The sequence below is a fragment of the Engraulis encrasicolus genome, chromosome 22, assembly GCF_034702125.1.
Source record: "Engraulis encrasicolus isolate BLACKSEA-1 chromosome 22, IST_EnEncr_1.0, whole genome shotgun sequence".
In the NCBI taxonomy this organism is placed as follows: domain Eukaryota; kingdom Metazoa; phylum Chordata; class Actinopteri; order Clupeiformes; family Engraulidae; genus Engraulis; species Engraulis encrasicolus.
In genome coordinates, this window is record NC_085878.1 from 11,860,810 (window position 1) to 11,888,007 (window position 27,198).

Below are 27,198 nucleotides of genomic sequence, written 5' to 3' on the forward strand. Positions count from 1 at the left end.
TATAAAAGTCACATTTGTGCGTTGCCCTCTGAGTTTTTGGCTGACCCAATCATCTCGGGGGCCAGTTTTAGCCTCAGTTTCATGTTACCCTCTGAGAGAACCCTAGAGCGGGGAAATGCTGTTGCCCTGTGGCAGTTAAGAGCACTTAGACGTCTCTCTGGGTGCAACTTAAAGGCCCGTCTGGCCGTCTGGACCAAATGTGTGCTGGACCCACACAACCATTAAGGGAGCCCATTTCTCAACCAAAAGGCACCCCTGTCGCACAAATGGCCCTTCTACATGTTACAGGAGAATTATACGATGCAGAGGTTTAAGCATCTTCCAGTGTCTGCACTGATAAATGTAGAGGTCTGCCAAATCTCAGTACTACGTCATGACACAAAACATGTTGTCATCCTTCTTCAACCTTTCATGCAGGTCATTTGGGAATATTTTAACCCAAGAATTGTGCTTATAGCAACTGTAGATGTCTAATACCCTCCGGGTCAGTTATGTGATTGATTTTGACTCTGGCTAAATATGAAGAGATGGGGGCAGGCTGTGAGACTGAGGTCTCCCGTGGCTAAAAGGTGACAAGAATGATGACCATGATGAGGTAATCACAGATAACATGAGTTGGAGGGTGGTGACAATACCATACAATGCCATGCTGCCATGGGGCTGACCATCTGCTGCTCTCTCTCTCTCTCTCTCTCTCTCTCTCTCTCTCTCTCTCTCTCTCTCATTCTCTTTCTCTCTCTCTCTCTTGATCTCTCTCTCTCTCTCATTCTCTCTCTCTTGATCTCTCTCTCTCTTTCTCTTGATCTCTCTCTCTTGATCTCTCTCTCTCTCTCTCTCTCCCTCCCTCCCTCCCTCTCGCTCTTTCTCTCTCTCTCTCTCTCTCTCTCTCTTTCTCTTTCTCTTTCTCTTTCTCTCTCTCTCTCTCTCTCTCTCTCTCTCTCTCTCTCTCTCTCTCTCTCTCCCAGGTGGAGTACCAGTGTGATGGCTTCCTCGAAAAGAATAAAGACACAGTCAACGAGGAGCAAATCAACGTCCTGAAGGCCAGCAAGGTCCGTCCCCTCCCTCCCTGATACACACACACACACACACACACACGCATACATACACACACACACACACACACACAGACAGACAGACAGACAGACAGACAGACAGACAGACAGACAGACAGACAGACAGACAGACAGACAGACAGACAGACAGACAGACAGACAGACACACACACACACACACACACACACACACACACACACACACACACACACACACACACACACAGTCACACACAGTCACACACACACACACACTACACACACACAGTCACACACAGTCACACACAGTCACACTCAGTCACACTCAGTCAGCCTAGCTGCCTGCCCGGTGCTCTGCGTATGTGGGGGATGTTTCTATTTTTAGAAAAGAGGTAAAATGAGCACGTTGTCTACCGGTGGCAGGAGGAGGTTGTTGTGACGCCACATGTGTATTGCAGCTCTGGTAGTCTGGAGCAGAAAAAAACAGGAAATGTAAGCCATCTAGAGCTAGAGTGGACTTTTCCCCTTGTATTAAAAACGTTTTTGATCTTAATGAAAGGGAAACGTTCATTTCAGTCAAGCTTTTGATGCCCTCTGGAGTTCATGATGTGTATGTGCATGTGTGTCGTTGCGGGTGTCACAGCTGTGTGTCATACCATCTCTGAGAGCAGTCGTACGGTAGGAGGGCCATCACTGATAAACAGAAGCCTGTGTTCTTGTCAGCGACATGGAACGTTTTGCCAGTCATAACCCGTCAGTCACACATGTCATCCGCTTAATTCACCAGCAGCTTCCTTCTGTCATGTTGATGTCTGTCCTCAGGACAGATTCATGACTACTTTGCTGTTGATGATGGTTTAAAAAATAACAGCTGTGTTAAACATGCCACAGGAATTCTAGATAAGGCAGGTCGAGATGACCTGCTGCCCTCTGGTTTCTTGCACTTGTGGGTAGAGAGGAGTTATGCACTGGTGCGGTTTGTCTGAAGTGACCAGCTGGGTAATTCCTCAGGGAAAGGGGGCCTAAACCTTAACTCCTAATCTCTAGCCCTTTTTCCCCCATGACCAACCGTTGATTATGCAATAGCGAATGAAATGATGGGAGACCGGCGCATGGCCGTGAGGGCAAAGAACTGATACAGTAGTGCATTCCATTTGGTGTGTTTGGATGTGTGGGTTTGGGTGCTTTTGTCAGACTTGGGTTCAATCAGTGTTCACATCTAACAGGACCATGGCAACGTGTCAATCATAACAACAGTACTGTTTTTAAAAGTTTGATAGACTGAAACAGTGACTGATAAAAAAAGTCTGCAAAAATTATCGTTAAAAAGTAATTTAGCCTTAGTGCATGCATGACGGCCATCTTGAATAGTAACCTCATCATACAGATTGCTACTCCGGTAAATTTGCTTGGACTTGAAAGAACTGGGGGCCCTTGGATGCGCTTGAATGAAATGGAATGCACTATAGGCTGGGAAGCACATTGTTTCAAAGGCAGGCAGGCAGGCGAGTTAGGCAGGAGGAGATTGTTTAGACTGGGCCTAGCATTGCAGCACTGCTAATCTCTTAAGCCTATCGACACACTTTGATTAAATTGTGTAATTTTCACACATTTCTGACATTTGTAAAAAATTAACAAAATTGTTCTCAGCTTACCCTACAATGTATTGTGACGTTTATAACACAAGCCCTGATTTTAGGATGCAGCGATCCGTCTAGGAGACCAAGATGCTTAAGTTCAAAGAGCAACTTAATCAATAGTGGACTGCCTACATTTCACAGCCTCATAGTTGCTATAGTAACTGACTGATTGTTTTCTCCTTAAAGACACAGGTTGACTGATCAGATGGGGTAAGGGTTTCAAATAAGGTTATGCTAATCAATAACGGTATTAATTTTTGGAAAAAAGCAAACCAAAACAAATATAAAAAGCAAACCAAATGTTTTGCTGTTCCAAATTCATTGATTAATGGTTAATATTGTATCTGCAAATTCATACTAATAATTTCATTCATTAGCAGCTGTCAAATAAGCAGTATTTCATCTCACCATTCATTATACGTGTCTATATATATTTTTTAAGTGTTTGTTTGTTTTGACCACCATTTTATTTGGATGCATCACTTGCACATCTCTATTTGGCACTTCACCAAAGCCTCATTCCCTCACAAGCCCTCACATCCCTTTCCCTGCCTGACCAAGGCTCTGATTTTGAGGATTGACCCTTTTGTGGCAATCGTGAGTTTACCACACTCAACTAAATCAGAGCCAGATTCATTGTTTTCAACCCCAACGACTTTCCCCCGCCCCTCGTCATACAACAACAGAAGGAGACCGCAAATGAATTTCAGCACCTCAAATTCATCTTGCCCCTTCTTGGCCCACTGGCAACAGCTTGGACACAAAAGCTGTTATGATGACGATTATCCTGGTTTGGCCTTGAATGTGTTAATGGCCTGGAAATGTGCTACGACTTTCTTTTTAGTAAATACAGCTCCAGGCCTTTTTATTAGAATACCATGAAAAAGTTGATTTATTTCCATAATTCCATCAATAATGTTAAACTGTCATGGATTGTAGATTCATGGCCCAGTTTTTTTAACTATTCCAATCATTAATTTTTTTCTTTTTATATACGTTGGCCTTCCAGCTCAAAAAACCCATGAATTGGGGAATTCGCATTATTAGAATATTGTTATAAAATCAAATTTTTCTTCATCAAAATTCGGGTCACATTAAATCAGTTGAAATTTGGTACTTTCTACATAACATGCAATGGTCAATACTTGGTTAGGACATTCTCTGTCTTCATAATGGCCATAATGCGTCTAACATTGAAGTCAATGGCAAAAACAGTGCATGGGAGTTATGGAAGCCCAGATATCCTTGATGCTTTGCTGTCAGCTGTTCTTGTTTGTTGACCTGGTGCCCCACACTTCACTCTTCAATATACCCTGTAGATTTCCATGCCACGTTTTGGTGTTAACTCACCAGTTTAATTCTAACTCAACAGAAATAAAACCCCATTCATTTTCAATGGGGTTTCATTTCTGGTTATTTAGAATTAAACTGGTGAGTTAGCGCCAAAACGTGGCATGGAAATTTACAGGGTATATTGAAGAGTGAAGTGTGGGGCACCAGGTCAGCTATACAAAAACAGCTGACAGCAAAGCATCAAGGATATCTGGGCTTCCATAACTCCCATGCACTGTTTTTGCCATTGACTTCAATGTTAAACGCATCATGGCCATTATGAAGACAGAGAATGTCCTAACCAAGTATTGACCATTGCATGTTATGTAGAAAGTACCAAATTTCAACTGATTTAATGTGACCCGAATTTTGATGAAGAAAAAATTGATTTTATAACAATATTCTAATAATGCGAATTCCCCAATTCATGGGTTTTTTGAGCTGGAAGGCCAACGTATATAAAAAGAAAAAAAATAATGATTGGAATAGTTAAAAAACTGGGCCATGAATCTACAATCCATGACAGTTTAACATTATTGATGGAATTATGGAAATAAATCAACTTTTTCATGGTATTCTAATAAAAAGGCCTGGAGCTGTAAGTGGCATGCACAGCATTATGCATAGGTTACCTATTTCTTTTATGATCATATTATGTTCTTCTTTTGTTGTCCATGTGTGCGTGTTGTGTCCCACCATGACAACTCTGTCCCTGCAGAAGGTAAAAGTCCGCCCCCCTCTCTTCCCCCTTATGATTTTTCCCTGCACTCCTCCTCTTCTTCCTCCTCCTCCTCTTCCCTCTCCTCCTCTTCTCTTTTAACCATCGCCACCATCACCACTCTCCTCCATTCTGCTTCACTGCGGTTTCACAGCTGGGTTACAGGAAGTGACACTAGGGGTCCACATGGAGGATAAAGGCAGAGGTGTAGGCTAGGAATGGATGGATGGGTGGATGGATGGATGAAAAGATGGATGGGTGGATGGAAAGATGGATGAAAAGATGGATGGGTTGATGCATGACAGGATGATGAATTGCTGGATGAATTAATGAATGGATGGATGAAGAAGGATGACCAGATGGAGAAGGATGACCCGATGGATGGATGGATGGATGAATTGATGGATGGGTGGATGGATGAATGAATGGGTGGATGGATGGATGGATGGATGAGGAAAGGAAGAGAGAGTAGAGAAGCAATGAGGGAGAAGGGGGAGGAAGTGTGGATGATGGTGCTCCTTCAGCATGATTTCTGTTGTTTGCTGTAGTGCTCCTAACAGCGTCCAGAGAGACAGAAGCATGCAGCTGCTTCATTGCCAGTGCAGCAAAAAATCCGTAGAGCAATAGCTTCAGCAGCATTGTTCATTTATTGATTTATTGATTTATTTAGCGATCTACGTGTATATTCTTTTTCAGTTATTAAATTAACTCCTTCAAACTGCCCTACACTCAGAGGAGCCGATGAGAGGAGACATTTTAATTATGACTACCTTTATAACTCTAACAGGTTTTCTCTTCTTCAGCATGTTTTTAGTTTTGTTTTCTCTGCACACCTTTATTTAACAGTAATACTCTTCACTGCATGATACCTTTGATGACCAGTTTGCTGTGTTCGCCCTCCTGTGTGCAGCGATAGTACTGACCAAATGATAGTTGACCTGCAGATTAGTTGAGATTACATTTTAGATGTTTTATGTCTTTAATAATGGAAAAAAACATTTGCTTGCTGGCTTTGACCATCAGCCATTCAGTAGAGTAAGTACAGTAGTGCTGATAGGAGGCCTCATCACCGGAGTATGGTACAGGGATGTCCATTCCGGGTCCAGAAAGTAAAAAGCCCTGCCACAGTTTCCTTCCAACACAGGTGACTTTAACGAGTAGCTGGAGTGCGTTTTAATACGCGACCTTGCCTCCTCCACTTGCCTCCTCCACTTGCCTCCTCCACTTGCTTCTCGTCATGATGACATCACTGACAACAGCATTATATTTCAATATCTTGCAAAAGCTCAATTGTAAAGTCTTTTTCTCATTTGCAATTGGGATGGTGAATGAAAAACAGTCCCTCAAAAGTTGTTGTGGCGAGGCTGACAGCTGGGAAACTTTATCGTTTTCTTCACGGTGGAGGGGCCAGGAGGCGGGACGAGGAGACAAGCACAAGTGGAGGAGGCAAGGTCACATATTGGGATGCACCCCTGGTCTACCTGTCTTCAATATAAACATCTTCTTCAGAGCTGGTTGGATTGAATTTGTGGCAGGGTTTTTACTTCCTGGACCTGGGACTGACACCACTGGTAGGGTGTGTCCTCTAATGGGGTTTCTTGGGGTTGGTTGCTTGCCGTACCCAGTTTGACCTCCTGGTGGAGCTGTTTCAAGATGAGGAGAAGGCCACCACCCCCACGGGGCCCACAGGCAAGCGCATGCTCAGCGTCAAGCCAGACCCAAGGGGGCGGCCCAACCAGAGCAGCAAGGAACACAAGAAAACGGTCGGACTCCAGGTAATGTATAGAATAGCTGTCTTTCAATTCAGTCACGATCCCATTCCCTGCTGTATTGTGAGGACATCTGGATGGCTTAAAATGTACAAAGATTTGAAATAGTGGAATGAATGAATGAATGAATGAATGAATGAATGAATGAATGAATGAATGAATGAATGAATGAATGGTTCAGCCTTCCTGATTGATAAGTATATTTTCAATGTACAGATAAACACTGAAATTGTAATCTCCAGTTGACAGTCATTTACTATATGGTCGCAACCTGAATCTTCAAATGGCTCTACTCTCCCTTCTCTTATCAGTTCCGAAACTCGCTCCATCTTCTCATGGAGACCCTAAATGCAACCACCCCTCACTACGTCAGGTGCATTAAGCCCAACGACTTCAAATACCCCTTCACGTAAGTAACCCTGCCTTAGTTGGTATGCTTTCATTTTCCAGGTCAATGCATGAAATATTTTGCTGCCTAATACGTGTGGAATTTGAGTCCCGGACAGGACACAGAAGGGAATGATTTTTGATACACACACAATTCATTGGTGGAAAATAGCCTTTGACCCGTTAAAAGATAAATACAAGAACACCAGTAATCCCTGTTGTAAATTCTGATTTACTGGCTACCAGCCTCATCTTTTCAGTAGCATGTGAAAGAAGTATTATTGACTATTATGCATGGTCTCTGCAATGCAAAGCAGTGTGTCCTGTAAGGATTTGATTGGTGGTTGTTTGTCTAAAGAGTCACAAGGTTCTGTCTGCGAAATCCATCACTCCAAGGTCATTTATATGAATCACGTGTTATGCTTCCCGGCTAATATGAATGGAAGGAGATTGATTAAGTATCTACTGTCAAACATAGCCCTATATTATTTTTAGTTTTTATGTTCAGCTCTTTTTTTAGTGTTTTATTTGGACAACTAGGATAACGTGGGATGTTGTAGCTTTCAAGAAACCTTCCTATTTTTGGTACTCATGTTCATTTCCCAACTCCCTAAACTGTGGAATTTAAGCATTGTTGGAATACATTCCACAGCCCCTGCAACTGCAGCTACTTTTTGCAGGCCCATGTATTTTTGTATGCACTATGACGCACAATGGAGCAATGGAGCCAATTTTGGTGCTCAACTGAGCTGAGTTGGTGGAGGTTTACACTCTACAAGTGCCCTTCTAAAAATATGTGTGTAAAGCACTTGGAGAAACACTGCAATGGGACTTATTAGTAATGTTGCTGAACCTAATAACTTAATTGTTTTGTGCTTTAGGTTTGACCCCAAGCGTGCGGTTCAGCAGTTAAGGGCGTGCGGTGTGCTGGAGACCATTCGAATTTCTGCTGCTGGCTTCCCATCCAGGTACAGTTTATGTAGAGTTATAACACCAAACAGATGCATATTCATCTCTCTATGGCATTAAGCACCACAGTAGAAATTGGCCTTTGTATATGCATACGTTTTTTTGTGCTATCCTGATTACTCCTTTAAATTGATGATGCAGCGCTGTATCATGTAGGAATTGGCCAAATGAATCATATATCTGTAGCATTTGCTGCTATTCGGTTTAGCTGTTTTCAATTGGGTTCATAGTACAGTCTATGATTGTTTGAATGTGTGTCTACAGGTGGACCTATCAGGAGTTCTTTAGCCGCTACCGTGTTCTCATGAAGCAGAAAGATGTTCTGGCAGACAAGAAACTCACTTGCAAGAATGTTCTGGAACAGCTGGTGCAGGTAAAGGAACCCTTGATCGCTGTTTGACCTGCAGAATTCCAAGAACATGGTTAAGTGACAAACCTGGTTAAGGTAGCCTCTTACTGCAGATGAGCCCGTCGATGGGCCTATTCACTCTTTGCTGAAAATATTCAACTCCATCACAACACCACTGCTATGACGTGGAGCCTTAAGTAACAGACCAAGATATGTGCTGTGTTCCATTACTCGCCCTCTGTACTGTGTACCTTGTTTGAGTGCAGTGAAGTACCCTTTCCACCCTCCGCAATTCACGAGGCGAGAACATTCCGATTCCCGTTCTGTCTGATACACTTAACGGAAATGACGGTTGGTCGCGTGACATCCGAGTTTACCAACCGCCAATATGCAATTCAACACGGAAGGCACTGTTCCTTATGCTAACACTTTTTAAAGTTACCCCTGCCTCTAATACACATGGCGATTGTCTTTGGAATCAAAACTATGCTGTTATCACGGAGATTCAACCGTTTGACAGATCTGGCACTCAGCTACGTCACAAACATGGCGGCCGTTGAGTGCGAAAAGTGTACAGTAACACCACACTTCGAAAAATGGCCGTTTTGGGGGCGTTATCCGGGTAATTTACAGTACACTTTACCGTCGCGATTAGAAATGGAACACCCTGCGTACCCAAACACAGTGCGGAAAGGGCGGTAAGTACGGGTAATGGAACACAGCCATGGTCATTACAATTTTGATGACAGTATGGTTATACCATAGGCTCTGCTCTAAGGTTTAATCTGCAGGAAGTGTTAAACCTGCTAATGCAACAGGTTGCCTAGAGGGTACAGTAGTTAAGAAAACGAGGACACCAGGCCTTTCTAAAAGCTGGTTTACCACTACCTCTGGGTTATCTTAGCTTATCTTAGTTTGCCACTAAACTACTTTCTTGGAATACTGTACCCCCCAGGATTAACAATGAGCCTTCCTTGTGGCCTTAGTCGACTTCATTTCATAAGCAGATTTAATGTATGACTGATCATACTTCATGAATGAATTTTGAAAGTGAAGCACAATGCATTGTAGATGGTTGTCATAATTTGGCATGGCGTGATCAACAGTCTGATGTCGGCCAGTGAGCGCATTAGAGTGTTACACAGCCCGCTCTTAGGTATAGATTTATGTTGGCATATTTTCTCCCTAATGGGTATAACCAAAATAGAGTGTTCTTAAAAATACAAGTGCATCAGTGATCAGTAGTGGTCAAACCTGACTTAAAACAAATAATGCATTAATGAATAAATTAAGAAATATATTATTTTAATGAAAAATGTACACTAAGGTGTCATGGGTATGTTCTTCACCTGTCTCCCTTTTCCAGGATCAAGACAAGTACCAGTTTGGTAAGACCAAGATCTTCTTCCGGGCGGGTCAGGTAGCCTACTTGGAGAAGTTGAGAGCGGACAAGCTGCGTGCAGCCTGCATCCGCATCCAGAAGACCATCCGCTGCTGGCTGGCTCGTAAGAAGTACCTGAGGATGAAGAAGGCCTCTGTCACCATCCAGAGATTCGTCCGCGGACACCTGGCCAGACGGTGAGTAGACCTGGATTCACTAAACCGTACGTCTCTACTGGAGTCTCTTTTTGAAACGGTGAGCGCAGTTACTGGCGAAGAACATTTTGACAAACAAAATGTTGGTGGTATTTTTCTTACGCACAAGTCATGTTAACACTTTATTGAGTGCGTTTAAATGCAGTTTATTATCCCTAATTTGATAAGGATATTTAAGTATCATTCATTTACGTTCATTACATTTAAGTATCATTCATTTACGTTTGAACTAGAGATGTACAGCATCCAAGATCCGGTTCCGGATCCGGCAGGATAATAGGGTTTTTCAGACTATCCGGATCCGGCAGGATCTTAAGCAGTGGATCCGGTATTCGTCAGTTACCTAAAAATCAGGATCTAGGGCATCTCTACTTTTTACATTGCCTAGGCTTTTCAGTCAGTCTTTCACAACCCCAATCGCTGCATGGAGTGAAAGCCCTTTGAAAGCGGCCGTTGCAGGCAGTGTGGCAGTAAGCCAATGAGTCTTAAAAATAGTTTGCGCCAACGTAATTAAAAGGGTCCACGTGTGCGAGTTGGCTATGTGTTTCAACCCGTTCGTAGGATCCGGTATCCGGTTCCTAAAAATCAGGATCCGGTGCATCTCTAGTTTGAACATATAAATACCTTTTCCCGACTTCAGGATCCCAAATAAGCCATTATTCAGGATTTTGAGCGATCAGGATATGCTAGGTTTTCCTGGTGAACCAGAAGCTATGTTTTGACGCCCAGGGGGCTGGGCTACACAAACCTTCTGGTACACCTGTGATTCGCTCTCCTCCTCCGTTTTCGAAATAACCGGGGCAGCACGACGAATCAGGATCGTAGGGAGGGATTTCAGTGGGTATGACGTTTATCGAACGCAACACCCTCCCCCAGGGTAGTTCGGCTGTGCCCGCCCCCTCCCTGAATCACAACAGTAATGGCGGCGTGCGAGGAGTTATCATGCGTCGGGATGGAAGCAGCAATTTCAGCGGTGTTATCCAAAATACCTCAAGTTGATTTTCTAAAGGACGAGCAGAGAATGGTTTTGGAAGAATTTCTTAGTGGCAAAGATGTTATTGCTCTTCTCCCAACCGGGTTGTTCTGTTTTGGTTCCCGACCTGGCGGCGCTTACGTGACGACACGTCCTACGTCACAAAGCTTCAACGTGAGTGGTCGAAGTGTCATGTCATTCATATGAGGTTGCTCCAACCACTTGCGAGCATCTTTTGACTAAACCAAGCCTGCGGAGAGGCGTGAAAGGGCAGTGTGCCAGTAGCCTGTTATTTACAGGCTACTGGTTCACCAGGAAAATGCTAGGTAGAGTACTCTAAAAGAAACTGGGACATGTATGTATAGAAACACCTTATGCTAGATACCAAGGCTTCCCAAAGAATGTGGTTGCCATCTCCTGACCTCTTTCTGTCACGATTTGTAGGCTGGTCAAGTTCATGCGCAGGACGCGTTCCGCCATCATCATCCAGAAGTACCAGCGTATGTACGTGGAGAGGACGCGCTTCAAGCGCAAGAAGGCCGCCGCCCTGGCCATGCAGTGCATCCTCAGAGCCTACCTGGCCCGCCAGTCTTACAACAAGGTAAACCATACTGCCCTACAATCTAAGAACGCAGTAACTCTGAAAACGGCAAACTGAGAAAAAAGGCTTCAAAGTTTCCCATATAGCGCGACAACTGTGTTGTCGGTAAAGTGGTGGTGACACTTCCTGGTAATACTGTTTTAGGATAGAAATTAAATGCACACAAAAAAAACAGAAAAAAACAACATATATGTGTCTTTTTGTCACAAAAAACAGAGTTACTGCGTTCTTGGCTGGTATTACTGCCACAAAATGGAGTTACTGCAGGAGTTACTGCGTTCTTGGCTAGTATTACTGTCTACTCCCAAACCAGTCCCATTGAAACGTGCAGCAGTAACTCGCCGACTTACTGCGTTTTTGTTTTGTACGACATAACCTAGTAATACAACAAGCAGTAACTTTTTTTTGGTCATTTTTGCACTTTCAAAATGAGTTTTCTCCAAAACGGGACGGTGTTGGACCACCATTTTTGACACAAGACAAATGAGGTAGTTTAAAACCCATTTCCAATATAAAAAAAAATCGACCATTTTGAGTTACTGCATTCTTGTTTTGCACGGCAGCATAGCACACATGCATACCTTTCACACAATGTACAGAGCCTACCTGGCCCGCCAGTCTTACAACAAGGTAAGCCACGCACCACGCATCAAACCACGCGCCACGCGCCACGCACCACGCACCACGCATCAAACCACGCGCATGTAATGCATTCTCAAAGCCTACATGGCCCATTACTCATATAACAGGGAGACCAATGCTACACATACATGGATACATCATCAATTGCAGACAATTTCATAAAGTCATACATGAATACATCATAAATTGCAGACAAAAAATGGTCAGTGTACAGTGCATGCCATGCTACAGTATGCTACACACACGCACACACACGCACACTAGTTGACATTAGACAAGGGAGAGGGGATGGTGCTTTTTTTGTCTGCTTCATAGGTTATAATTAATACCATGTACTCCCCTGAGTCATGGCTGGGTAGTAGGAGTGAACCGCAGCTTTTAGCTGACTCACCCTGAGCCCCTCAGCCCAGCACTGTGCCGTACATCCTCCTGATTCTGTGAATGGTTACAGTGAGAGTAATTCACAGGGATTAAAGAGGTGAGGTGGAACTGATGTAGTATCTGGATTTTCTGACGTGCTGGGATTAGATTTACGGCTGTGTTTTTACCCTGTTCCATCAGCTCTGTGTGTGACCTCACAATGTACTCAGGGTGGGCATGTGAATGTTCCTAGAACAACCTGTGGTGGTGTGTGAACCAAGGGACTCTCCCTCCCACTGACGGACTGAAGCAGCTGTCCCTCTGTTGCCACACACACACACACACACACACACACACACACACACACACACACACACACACACACACACACACACACACACACACACACACACACACACACACACACACACACACACACACGGGACCGCACAGTCTCCTCACTTTCATATTCTCTGACTCCCTCTCTTTATCTCGTTCGCTGCCACCCCTCTCCATGTCTCTCTGTATCCCTCTGTATCTCTCTCTCTCTCTCTCTCTCTCTCTCTCTCTCTCTCTCTCTCTCTCTCTCTCTCTCTCTCTTTCTCGCTTTCTCTGCCCCCTCTGACTAAGCCCACACTTTGACACATTGTTATGTGGGCAATAGCCTTCACAGAATGAAGATTAAAAGAAAGGTTTGCCTTCATCCTCTTTTGGATTTTGTTATTTGATCGGTTGAGTAATTGCTCACTCTTGATGTTCTTTTTCTCTTTTTGCTTGTCTGTCTTGTCTATTTGTTTGTCTGTCTGTCTGTCTGTCTGTCTGTCTGTCTATCTGTCTGTCTGTCTGTCTGTCTGTCTGTCTGTCTGTCTGTCTCTCTCTTTGTCTCTGTCTCTTTGTCTCTTTGTCTCTTTGTCTCTTTGTCTCTTTGTCTCTTTGTCTCTTTGTCTCTCTCTCTCTCTCTCTCTCTCTCCCTCCCTGAATCTCATTCTGTCTGTATTTGTCTTTGTCTTTGTTTTTTTGTCTCTCTGTCTCTTATTGTCTGTTTGTGTCTCTGTCTGTCCGTCTGTCCGTCTGTCCGTCTGTCTGTCTGTGTGCATCTGTATCTGTGTCTGCCTCCGTAGCTCCTGCGAGAGCACAAGACGATCCTGATCCAGAAGATGGTGCGCGGCTGGCTGGCTCGCCAGTGGTACAAGCGCTCCATGGCGGCCATCGTCTACCTGCAGTGCTGCGTGCGCCGCATGCGGGCCCGGCGCGAGCTCAAGAAGCTGAAGATCGAGGCGCGCTCCGTGCAGCACTACAAGAAGCTCAACATCGGCATGGAGAACAAGATCATGCAGCTCCAGAGGCGCATCGAAGAACAGGTCAGAGTCACACACACACACACACAACAAGTCAAAAAGAAGATGAGTTACAGTATATATAGACAGTATGTAAAATAAGAACCACAGTGCTTACAGAGACGTATAAGGGATATATAGTAAGAATGTATGTAGCTGCAGAGACAGACTGACACGCAGGTCAGATATGTACAAAAGAAGTCAAAACAAAGATGACATCGATATATAGAGATTACAGAGTAAGAGCCCTACAGTATAGAGACATACAGAGGGATAAGGGAGTAAGAATGTACAGTGTGTAGCTGCAGTTTCACATCAACAAGCAAGTCAGATGCAGACCCCTGGGCAGCCTTCATGAGTTCAGATACACAAAAAGTTAAAAAACAAAAATAGTCATAAAATAGTAATAGAAGAATAGACATGGAATAGAATACAATAGAATACAGTAGAATAGACATAAAGTCTTACTACTCAGTCAGTCATCTGACCGATGAAGTTACAGTGTCTGATAGCCACCAGTTTCCGTAACCTTGAGGCGTTGAGACTTGAGGAGTTCTCTTAAAATTAGAAATACATATCAAATCCTGCACAGATGAGTGGCGATTTCTGACTTGAATGCTCTGTTAAAATTGGAAAAATAAGCCTGGGTGCCTGTATGTGTGTTTTTCATCTCTGCCAAACAGAGCAAGGAGAACAAGGTGATCAACGAGCGTCTGAATGGGCTGGAGAGCTCGCACGCTGTGGAGACGGAGAAGCTGAAGAAGGAGGTGGGCCGCCTGCGCAACGCGGAGGAAGACGCCAAGGTCAACAGCAACAAGGTGACCTCGCTGCTGGAGGAGCTGGCACGCCTCCGGCAGGAGCTGGCCACCACCCAGAAGGACAAGAAGGTCATCGAGGACTGGGCGGAGAAGTACCGCGACGAGATGGAACAGGTACACAAACACACACAGGAACGCACAGAGGAACGCTCGCACGCACGCACACACACACACACACACACACACACACACACACACACACACACACACACACACACACACACACACACAAGAGTGTATGCACATGCAATGCAAACACACACACACTTTTGTTGTCTCTGACGTACTCTTATACTCTCTCTCTCACACGCACACGCATACATTCTCTCTCCATCACTTACTGTACACATAGTGTTGACCAATGCTAAGGACAACACAACTACTCACAGCAGGACAAAGGAATGACGTGTGTTGGTGTATCTTTAACACCATTCTAAGCTCTCTGTATAATTTGCAATGTAAAAAGAGTATTTAAATCTAACCTCATGTGTTTGGGCATGTGTTGTGTGTGCCATTAGAAACATTGGTCGCCCGATGTTTCACATGACCGTAGTTTAACGTGCCCCGCAGTAGCACGCCCCACTAGATGCCCTGAGCTGCTAGAGCCTGTTACGTGTACTGTGAGTTCAGCCACACCCACCAGAGATTGTGTGTCATGATGTAGGGCCTGAGGAGGTTCAGGAGGAGATCGGGGCGCGTGTGTCCCAGAAGACGTGTGTCCGCGGCAGGTGAGGGGGGGGGCTAGAGGTGCAGGGTCCTCAGTGGATCCGCAGTAGTGTGTGAAAGTACTGTAGTTGTGAGAGGCTGTGGAGGAACAGCACTGTTGATCTTCATGAGAAGATTCTGCTCAGTAGTGTAGTGGATCCCAGTAGATTGTGAGTTTGTAGAAGCCGTACAGAAACAGCGCTGTGTTAGTGGAGATCCTGTTGCACCGTAGATCATTAGTTTTCAGAAGCTCTACAGGAACATCATGTCTTAAACAACGAGATGCTTCAGGTGAGGCAGCCATGGCTCAATGGTTAGACTGCCGGCCTTAAAAGCTCCCCCGTGGGGACCCGGGGTAGAATAGGTCCCTAGCACCCCCTTGCTGTTCGTAAGAGGCGACAAATGGGGCGACTTTTTTGCCGTAAGTTGCGACCCGTGACGGTGGAGGACGAATGCCTGGCATTTGAGGGATGTGGTTGGTTGCGACTTCCACACGCCCAACACAGTGCTTTGGCTCCTACTTCACCTAGACGGGAGGTTGGACGGGCCCGATCCAATCAATCGGCTAGTCAAAGTTCTCTGGAATATTTTTTGGGACCATGCTTTTATTTTTTCCTGAAGACTTTGGCCGAGGGTCAATCGAGTGAAATGAGCATTTTTGTTTAGCTTGCTCGAGTATACCATCCCTGTATCCTTGATGCATATCTGGTGGAGTACCGCAGCGCTGTGCATCCCCTAGTTGGGCTCCAAGGAGGGTGAGGAGCAGAGATGATGAATCATGTATCAACACTAATATGGCTACTAATCTACCCCACAAGAAAAGATTTATGGATCATGACTCGGATGACGCTTCTGACTTGGCATTGATTTACCCCCCCAAGACAAGAAACTGGCCTAAATTTATACTTATGGAAACTGCAACGCCAGACATGCCCCTCACTAAATTGTCCCCTTTTGCAATCCAGAAAGGTATTTCAGGTATAGCAGGGACAGTCAAAGATGTTAAAAAATTGCACTCTGGTCAGATTTTGGTTGAATGCTCTAAAAAGTCCCATGCTGATAATTTATTGCGCTGTAACAGTTTAGGGGGCGTACCAGTACGGACCTTCCCTCATCCACACCTGAACAGTTGCAAAGGCGTAATCCGCACAAGAGATCTCCATGATATGGAAGAAGATGAAATTGTCACAGAACTAAAAGATCAAGGAGTTACTCATGTGAAGAGGATAACACTGAAAAGGGATGATAAAATCATTAAAACTGGTACTTATATCCTTACTTTCAATTTACATGACCAACCCGACAGAATCCTCATTGGATACTTAAGTGTGAGAGTGGGCACATACATCCCTAACCCTTTGAGATGCTTTACCTGCCAGAAGTTTGGCCATGGCTCTGCAAGTTGTAAAAACAAACCAGTTTGCTGTACCTGTGGTGAGGATGGGCACCAACTGATCTGCACAAGACCGCCCAAATGCTGCAACTGCAATGGGGACCACCCAGCCTCATCAAAAGACTGTCCTGTTTGGATTAAAGAAAAAGAAATTCAGAGAATACGGGTCACAAAGAAGATAAGTTATCCACAAGCAAGAAAACAGGTGGAAGGAGTTCCTGCGTATAACTTCCAGCATTCTTTTGCCTCTGTTGTTAAACCCCCTACAAAGACAATTGACTGTCAAACTGATTTCACTTGGATGAACAAAGATAAACCACAGCTGATCAGTGGAAGTAAAACCCCATCAACTTCCAGTAAGCACAAATCAACCTCCCAGTCTTCTGCCAGTCAAACTCCAGCTATGGGTGAACCATTCCAAGCGCCCAAGGAGAAAGATAAAGACAAAGAGAAAAAGAAATCAACTAATACTCCCTCTCAATCTAAAGGTAGTCAAGGAAATAAGAATGGAAATCCTATGGATGTGGAAATGAAGGAACCCTCAACCCATCGTAGCCGAAGCTCCTCCCCCAAAAGTAGGAGTAAAGGCCCTGTTCCAGTCTTGCCCACATGACCATAGGTAGCCATATTGTTCAGTGGAACTGTCGTGGTTTTAGAGCCAATTTTTCTGAGCTACAGCAATTAACTGCTCTTTTTAATCCTCTTGCCTTTTGCCTTCAAGAGACCTACCTTTCTCCAAGTATTAATTTGTCTTTGAAGAATTACTCAATGTTTAATGCGTATGGCCCTCATGCTCAGCGACCTTCTGGTGGAGCGGCTGTATTAGTACGCAATGACATAATCCATAGTCACCTTGTTGTCACTACCCATTTACAAGTGGTGGCAGTCCGACTAACTCTTCATAGAGTCATTACCTTGTGCTCTGTCTACTTTCCGCCTGACTCTACAGTAACTATGCAGGACCTGGACAACTTAATAGCACAATTGCCTCCCCCATATGTGTTTTTAGGAGATTTTAATGCTCATAACCCTGCGTGGGGAGGAAGGTGCTCAAATGCTAAAGGCAAGATTATAGAGGACTTTATCACTAAGACGGACTTATGCCTGTGGAATGATGGATCTTTTACCTACTTGCATCCAGGCCATGGAACATACTCAGCTATTGATTTATCCATATGTGATCCTAACCTGCTGCTTGATTTTTCTTGGCGACCACTGGATGACCTGTGTGGTAGTGACCATTTCCCCCTGATAATGTCATCTACAGAACCAGACACACAGTTTAGACCCCCAAGATGGCAACTTCGAAAAGCTAACTGGAGTCTCTTTCAGTACCTCTGTGAAATCCAACTGGGTCACGTACCTCAAGATCTTGACAATGCCGTTGATCATTTTACTGAAACTTTGCTCTCCATTGCAGAGAAAGCTGTCCCAAAAACTTCAGGGAAGCCCCACCACAGATCAAATCCATGGTTTAACGATGACTGTAAAAAGGCCATTGATGCCCGAAAAAAGGCAGAGAGGGCGTTCAATAAGCATCCAACAAATGCAAATCTTACCAGTCTAAAAATTTCACGAGCCCAAGCTCGAAGGACTATTACTAGCGCAAAAGCACAAAGCTGGAGAGAATATGTCTCAAGTCTTACGAGGGATGCATCGTCTAAAAAGGTCTGGAATTTTATCAGAAAGATGAAGGCTAAAGGTGGTACTGCAAGAGTTCAGCACCTAAAGTGCCCTCAAGGTCTTTTGACATCTAAGCAAGATATAGCTGAGAAACTTGCAGAGACATTTGAAAAAAACTCCTCAGTGGAAAACGGTCATCCTGAATTTCAAGCCTTGCGTAGAAAAGAGGAGGCGAAGGCCCTGAACTTCCTATCAGATAACTTGGAACCATACAACCAGCCTTTTTCAGTGGATGAACTGCTCTGCGCTATTAGAAACTCCCACGATACTGCAGTGGGCCCTGACATGATCCACTATCAATTCCTAAAACACCTACCATCCAGTGTGCTGTCTCATCTCCTTGCGCTATTTAATATGATTTGGAAATCAGGAAAAGTACCTAAGTCCTGGAAAAAAGCGTTTATCATTCCCATCCCTAAGCCTGGTAAAGATCATACTGATCCCACCAACTATCGCCCAATCGCCTTAACCAGCTGCCTGTGCAAAACTATGGAAAGAATGGTCAATAAAAGACTTGTGTGGATGCTTGAATCAAAAGAACATTTAAGTACATACCAATGTGGCTTCAGGCAAGGAAGGAGCACAATGGACCATCTGATTAGACTGGAGGCCTATATAAGAGACGGATTCGTCAAGAAAGATCACATAATAGCAGTGTTTTTTGACCTGGAAAAGGCGTATGATACCACCTGGAAATATGGTATTTTAAAGGATTTGCACTACATGGGGTTCAGAGGACATCTGCCCATTTTTATCTCCAATTTTTTGTCCAATAGACTTTTTCAAGTTCAACTGGGCACAACGTTTTCAACGCCGCACTTGCAAGAACAAGGAGTGCCTCAAGGAAGTATCCTCTCGGTGACCCTATTCAGTGTCAAAATCAACAGCATTGCAAAGGAAATCAACCCAAACCTTTTTTGCAGCCTTTATGTTGATGACATCTGTATTTGTTATAGAGGGAAATATATGAGCACAATTGAGAGACAACTCCAACTATGTATTAATCAGATCAGTACTTGGTCGATTCAAAATGGTTTCAAGTTCTCTAAATCGAAAACTGTTTGCACCCATTTTTGCCAACTGCGAACTTTACATCATGAGCCACTGCTGTACATGGATGGCGCAGCAATTCAAGTTGTGAAAGAGTTTAAATTCCTTGGTCTTACCCTTGATAATAAACTATCTTTTATCTCACACATGAAGAATCTTAAGAAGCGATGCTTTAAAACATTGGACATTTTAAAAGTACTGGCAAAGACCAAGTGGGGGGCAGAGTGGACTGTACTGTTGCGCCTGTACAGAGCACTTGTGAGATCCCGTCTGGACTATGGCTGTATTGTCTATGGATCAGCAAGAAAATCTTATATTCAGATGTTGGATACTGTTCATCACCAAGGTCTAAGACTGGTCCTAGGAGCCTTTAGAACCTCACCAGTGCAGAGTCTCTATGTGGAAGCAAGAGAACCATCCCTTCAACTAAGACGTTTGAAACTTGCTTTGCAATATGCAGTCAAAATCAGGGGGAATAGTCTTAACCCTGCATACTCCACTGTCTTCCAACCACAATGTTTGAACTTTTATGAGGCTAGACCCAGGTCTATCAGACCTTTTGGGTTAAGAATTAAACCTTTTTTTGAGGATTTGAATTTTGATCTTGATGGACTAACATCTACCCACTTCTGTACTATTCCCCCTTGGACCTTGAAAAAACCTGTAATTGTACAGGACCTGAGCCACAAGAAAAAATCAAACACGCATCCAAACCAGTACCAAAGTTGCTTCCTTGATGTAAGACAGCGCTTCCCTTTCCATACTCCAATTTATACTGATGGCTCTAAGACTGATACTAGTGTGTCCTCAGCAATGGTAGTCTCTTCTTACCAGTGTGGAATACGCCTCCCAAACATGTGCTCTATTTTTACAGCTGAAGCCCAAGCCCTGCTCTTAAGTCTTGAATACATTGAACATAACAATCAACAACAATCCTTGATTTGCACAGACTCTAGGTCATGTCTTCAGGCACTAGAATTTTTGAAAACTGACCACCCTCTGATTACCAGAATACTTGAGAAAGTGGATCACCTAACCAAACTCAACCTGGACATTATTTTTTGTTGGGTCCCTGGTCATGTGGGCCTGACTGGCAATGAAAAAGCAGATAATGCTGCTAAAGGAGCCCTGGATGAAGAGATATCTGAATGCGAAATACCTGTCTCTGACATCAAGCCTGTACTTTCTTCCTACATAATGGATAAATGGCAAGCCGAATGGGATGATTGTGCTGGAAATAAGCTGCATGATATATGCAATTCTGTGAAACAGCTGATTACTCAATCATTCTCATGCAGACATGATCAAGTCGTCTACACAAGGTGTAGAATTGGCCACTCTAGACTCACTCATGCTTTTTTGCTAACTGGAAGTGAACCTCCCCTCTGTGATTTTTGTGGACATCTCTTATCAATTAAGCATATTCTAACTTGCCCTGCTATCAGAAGGAAAAGACAACAGTTTTTTAAAGAAGACACTATTTTTGGTATTTTTAATAAGGTCCCACCTTTAAAGGTTTTGAACTTTTTAAAATGTATTGATGTGACCAAACTTATTTAATCTATTTATTCAATTATTTATATCATTGTAGATTTTTAATTTGAGGCGAATTCTATTACCTGTACTGGCCATGAAATAGCCACAGTTGCATATTTGGCCATAAATGTAAACAAACAAACAAACAAAGCCTTAAAATCAGAGGGTTGCAGGTTCAAGTCCTAGTCCTACCCTGCAACCAATATCCTGTACCTAAATAACTAGACTACAGTAGTTTGTGGGAGTAGTTTTGAGAAGCTGTTTAGAATCAGGCCTTTTGTTAATGCCTCTGAGGAGTTGCCTCAATTGTTGGCCATAGTTTTTGAGTTTGTAGAGGCTGTTGAGATACAGCACTGTGGTGGTGCTTACACTTGTAAAAGGTAAATGTAATTAAGATGTTCAACTATAATTTAATTTCATTTTACACTGCAGTCACTAGGTGGCAGCATTTTACCAATTCATAGGACCAGTGTTACTGCAAGAACTGTTTTTGTACGCCTGACCTCTAATAACCCCTATAATGCAGTCCAGATCCCAGAATTGCACACAGAATGCTAGATGCCTTGCCTGTGGTAAGATGTCCTATCTGTGAGGACACTCAAGGCTAACCCATAAGACATTTAGCATTCTGTATGCAAATCTATGGTCCAGACTACTTAACACGATTGAATGTCAGGTAGAAGTATTTCTTACTAAGAACTATTGTTTAAGTCCTATATTTTTAAATATAAGTTATTGGTAACACTTTATTTTAGGGATACATCTATTAGCACTAAAACATACAATGTCCCTGTATAAGTAACTTGTAAGGCATGTACAAAGCAAAATCAAACATTTGTTAGTCATGTATTCGCAAATGTCTTGTTCATGCACAATAAGGGATTTATTACCAATTTAACCTTAGTAAGGACCTAGTAGGCCTTAGCGTTTGCTTATTACATGCCTTACAAGTTACTTATGCAGGCATTAACATTGTATGTATTAGTGCTAATAGATGTATCCCTAAAATAAAGTGTTACCAAGTTATTTAAATCTACTGCACCATTTTCTCCCATACAACGTTCTCAAGTAAAGGTAGGCAGAGATGCAAAGGCAACATTGTAAAGGCATGCAGAGGTGCTTGTTTCACAAAATTATATCATAGCTTCCTGTCCTCATGCAGTAATTCCATTGTTGGAGGTAAATGAAGCCGCATTGCTAATTTCCTTAAATGTTGAGCTCATTGTATTGCATATATGTGGCTGCTGCTTTTTCAGATGGTGTCCGAGCTAAAGGAGCAAAACGGGCTTCTAAAAGGCGAAAAGGAGGACCTAAATCGTCTGATTCAGGAGCAGAGTCAGCAGATGACGGGTACTGTAGTGCTCACATTCATTCATTACAGAAGGTAGTGGGAAAACAAGCAAGCGCATTGTTTAAAGGGACCAGGTCCAGGTGAAAGACTGAAAGTCATCTTTATTGCTGTCCAGATCACTAAAACTGCACAAAAATGCTGCAAAAAATGTAGACTCGTGTCTTAAATCTGTTTATGTGTGCAATTCAACACGCTATGTTACCCAAATAGACTGGGTGTGATCCTCTCTATGTTACCTCAGTGTATCCATTCGAAATGTTTAGTAGGGAAGAGCTGCACACAAAAGTCTTCTCATTGTGATATATTGGGTAGAATGTAAAACAGAAAAATGTTTTGGCCTTCAGCTACCATCTTAATGAAATATCAATGATAATGTTTCAGAAGGAAAGACTTTGTGATCACACTTCTCTTGACGCCGGCGTCATACGAATGCCATGACAAGTGTCATAACAGCGTCAAATCGGTGTCATGACACAGTCATGGATGACTCATAAACATTATGTCAATGTCATAAACGTTTTGTGGTCATGTAAAGTTGACATTGTTTTGGTTGTCTTTCCTGAAACCAAATGTCATTTATTGAATGTCACTTTAACAGTCATAAAATGTTAATGCAATTGACATAATGCTTATTACATGTCCATGACTACACTGTCATGTCATACGTATGACGCCACCGCATCAAGTTAAATGTTACCGACTTTGTTTTGTAGTCTGGAGCAGAGGTTTATAAAGTAGAAGTACTTTCAGGTGCAATAGAACACTAGTGGCTAGTTTTAACGTTGTAATATCATTACTACTAGTGTTGTGATTACATCTGTAAGAGTGCCGCCTATTCTATTTTATACAACTCTGGTCTGGAGTTGAGCACACCTCTCCTCAAATGGAGAAGATGACACGAGTAGAGTTGAGCGCACTTCCACTAGAAAACTTCATTCAACTCCATTCGTTTCTCCAACAGAGAAGATGAAGCGAGTTCTTCAGGAGGAGACTCAGCAGCTGGAGAGCGATCTGAACGAGGAGCGATCGCGCTACCAGAACCTGCTGACGGAACACCTGCGCCTGGAGGAACGCTACGACGACCTCAAGGAGTCCATCACCATCGTGAGTCACCCATCGCAACACACACACACACACACACACACACACACACACACACACACACACACACACACACACACACACACACACACACACACACACACACACACACACACACGTGGCCCACAACAACAACTAGCCTCCTCATAGATTTAAATCAGATATGGTTTTACCCACAAGTGTCTTCTCCTTATATTTAGAACCATGTCCAATTTTTGGTGCCAGATGAGTTGGCTAGAGTTTCTTATTCTGTCAAGCATTAGTGTATCATATGCATTTGAAAGTCTATGATGAAGTCCAAAGACTGACCTTGAGGACCACATGCACAGAAAGGTTTCTGCAGGATATTCAAATTAGCCACTCCATCCAGTGTTATACCTGAACCAGTTCAATGAACTATAGCTTATGAACTAGTTCATAATTTGGGCGAACTTAAACTGAATGCTCACTGTTCTGATAAAAAAAATAATTATTGTCTGTGGTTTTATGTAGGCTTTGCCAATGATATTGAACAATATACAGTGCCCTCCATAATTATTGGCACCCCTGGTTGAGATGTGTTAAAAGCCTTAAAATAAATTCAGTGTTTATTGCAGAAGAATACTGTCACACTGAAAATTTTAGGAAAATGTAGCCTTCAACTCAAATGAATTGTAAGAAAATAAAAAAATCCCTGACTAAAAAATAATTATTTTTCTTTAAATCACCTGTTCCACAATTATTGGCACCCTTAACAATTCCCTGGAAATAAATATAATTGAAGCATTTCTGTCATTTCTACAGTAGTTTACAAAGTTTACCAGAGTATGTAGGAACATTTAATTAGTAATTCATCACTTCCTGTTTCCCTGGGGTATAAATATGATGTGACACCGAGGCCATTTCTCTTATCCACTCTTAAACATGGGAAAGACAAAGGAACACAGCATACAAGTGAGGCAGATGTGCGTCGACCTTCACAGGTCAGGCAGAGGCTACAAGAAGATTGCCACTTAACTGCAGCTGCCCATATCCACTGTGAGAGGAATAATTAAGAAGTTCAAAACAACTGTAACAGTGGTAAACAAGCCTGGACGAGGACCCAAGTTTATTTTGCCACCACGCACAGTGAGGAGGATGGTAAGAGAAATCAAAAGATCTCCAAAGCTCACTGTTATAGAATTACAACAAATGGTAGCATCCTGGGGTAACACAGTCTCCAAATCAACCATCAGGCGCTGTCTACACGCCAACAAGCTGTTTGGGAAGCATGCACGGAGAAAACATTTCCTCACTCACAATCATAAACGCAAACGTCTGGAGTTCGCCAAGCGGTATTGGGGCTTCAACTGGGACCGTGTGCTTTGGTCAGATGAGACCAAGATTGAGCTTTTTGGCAACAAACACTCTAAGTGGGTCTGGCGTGCCACGAAAGATGTGCATGCTGAAAAGCACCTCATACCCACTGTGAAGTATGGGGGTGGGTCAGTGATGCTGTGGGGCTGTTTCCCTTCCAAAGGCCCTGGGAACCTTGTTAGGGTGCATGGCATCATGAATGCTTTGAAATACCAGGACATTTTAAATCAAAATCTGTTGCCCTCTGCCCGAAAGCTGAAGATGGGTCGTCACTGGGTCTTTCAGCAAGACAATGACCCTAAACATATGGCCAAATCTACACAGAAATGGTTCACCAGACACAAAATCAAGCTCCTCCCATGGCCATCTCAGTCCCCAGACTTCAACCCCATTGAGAACCTGTGGGGTGAGCTGAAGAGGAGAGCACAGAGGAGAGGACCCAGGTCTCTGGATGATTTAGAGAGATTCTGCAAAGAGGAATGGCTGAAGATCCCTCTTTCTGTCTTTTCCCATCTTGTGAAACATTATAGGAGAAAATTAGGTGCTGTTTTGTTGGCAAAAGGGGGTTGTACAAAATATTAACACCAGGGGTGCTAATAATTGTGACACACATTATTTGATGTCAAATAATTATTTCTTTATGTGGGATTTTTTCCCCACTGAATAAATGCACTTGTATTGAAGGTTGGATTTTTCTCCTTTTTTCCATTAAGGTCCCATATTATTTAGAAAAAAAATAAAATAATTGGAAGCTAAAAAACACATCTCAACCAGGGGTGCCAATAATTATGGAGGGCACTGTAACTGACAACAACCACAAGAACTATATGTAAACTATTAACAAACTATTAACTATGATACTGTGAACAATTATGAAGTATGAATAAACTAGTGCATTTTTGAAATGTGTGAACTGAACTTTGAACTACTTCTTGTAAAAACCTTTCCAAACCCTGACCGTGTCTGACCTTGTGTGTCCTTGCTTCCTCAGGCCGTGCCCAAGCCTGGCCACAGGAGGACAGACTCCACTCACAGCAGCAACGAGTCCGAAAGTACCTACATGTCCGAGTTTGCCGAGTCCGAGGAAGGATCCCGCGCTGGGGAGGTGAGGAGCATGTTACATCGATGCATTAACCCATTGTGTCCTGGAGACACATACTGTATACGCTGCATTCAGGTTCTTGAAATTTGAGCTGTCTTATTAAAAATGTGGGTAAGTTAGAGCTGAATGAACACATTTAAGACAAAAAGAGGGTCCTAGCTTTTAAATGCAACTCATTGCATGTTTGTATGTGCTTCAGTGGCGGAGATATTTAGGATTTAATAGGTAGAGGGCACCCTTTCCCAAAAAGGGCTTAGGACAAAATGGGTTAATGAAGTCCTACCCAACTCCGTTGCCCAAAACACCACACTTCTTTGTCACCAAGATCCCCCATACCCTGTATGAAATATAATCTACTTTTTAAACTTATTCATTGTTTTGTGTATCTTACATTGAAATGTATCATTTCTTTATGGCCCTTTATCACCAGTATCTTTCCCCAATCTGCTATAGTTCTCTTTCATCTCCCGTGTTGCATTTTGGTCTGTTTGTGTCCATTTTAACCGTGATTTTGGAATAAACTAAACTCTAAATGTCTAAAATGTCTTGATTTGTCGTCACCCTCAGGACATGACCAGGGGAGGGGACATGTCGACCTTCCTGAAGATGCAGAAGAGGGTGTCGGAGCTGGAGCAGGACAAGCACTCTCTGCAGAACGAGCTGGACCGTCGAGAGGAGCAGTTCCAGCGGGCTAGAGCCAGGGCAAGTCACACTATCAAGGCCTCTGTGTCCCATGGAAAATCTCATTTCAGAAGCATGCATACATGGTGCAATATTACTGTGTTTTCCTCAAGAAAATGTTATGTACAGTTGTGCTTATATGTTTACATACCCCAGCAGAATTAACGCTTTCTTCGCGATTTCTCACAAAATATGAAGGATTACACAAAACCTTTTTTTTCACTCATTGCTAGTGACTAGCTTAAGATATTTATTAGCAATATTCTGTGTTTACTCTTTCAAAAGCATGATCACAACCCAAACTACCCAAATGACCCTGTTCAAAAGTTTACATACCCTAGTTTCTGATGCTGAATATGGCCCTGTTTAACATCAGGGACCGCTCTAAATTGTTTGTGGTAGTTGTGGATAAGGCTCTTAATGTTCTCAGATGACAAAACAGCACATTCTTCCTGGCAGAATGGTTGTTTCCTATGATATCTTTGGGTGTCTTGCTGGAACCTCACATTTGAGGTTTCCCCTGAGTGGCTCAATGATGTTGAGATCAGGAGAGTGAGATGGTCGCTCAAAAAACCTTCATTTTATTCTTTCTGAAGCTAATGACGGGTTGATTTGGCTTTCTGTGTCGAAATATTGTCATGTTGGCACCGTTGGAATTTCAATTCAGAAATGCAATATGAGGAGTTTGGCTGGAATCAAGCCAATGGGCAAGGGAATCATTGCATTGCAATGATCATTG

The 27,198-nt window shown here is 43.1% G+C and overlaps 1 protein-coding gene across 6 annotated transcripts in view; it reads left to right on the forward strand.

Annotated features, from left to right (window-relative positions):
- The window catches only part of myo5aa (myosin VAa), an 89,836-nt gene that overhangs the window by 43,625 nt on the left and 19,013 nt on the right, over positions 1 to 27,198 (forward strand). For all 6 annotated transcript variants that reach the window (XM_063188131.1, XM_063188130.1, XM_063188132.1 and 3 more), the window contains exons 14-26: positions 966 to 1,049; positions 6,347 to 6,496; positions 6,802 to 6,899; positions 7,759 to 7,845; positions 8,111 to 8,219; positions 9,562 to 9,773; positions 11,209 to 11,365; positions 13,489 to 13,728; positions 14,388 to 14,636; positions 22,146 to 22,239; positions 23,202 to 23,344; positions 25,668 to 25,781; positions 26,346 to 26,480. In XM_063188131.1, the coding sequence (XP_063044201.1) occupies positions 966 to 1,049; positions 6,347 to 6,496; positions 6,802 to 6,899; positions 7,759 to 7,845; positions 8,111 to 8,219; positions 9,562 to 9,773; positions 11,209 to 11,365; positions 13,489 to 13,728; positions 14,388 to 14,636; positions 22,146 to 22,239; positions 23,202 to 23,344; positions 25,668 to 25,781; positions 26,346 to 26,480 (1,872 nt within the window). The remainder of the gene's footprint in view (positions 1 to 965; positions 1,050 to 6,346; positions 6,497 to 6,801; positions 6,900 to 7,758; positions 7,846 to 8,110; positions 8,220 to 9,561; positions 9,774 to 11,208; positions 11,366 to 13,488; positions 13,729 to 14,387; positions 14,637 to 22,145; positions 22,240 to 23,201; positions 23,345 to 25,667; positions 25,782 to 26,345; positions 26,481 to 27,198) is intronic.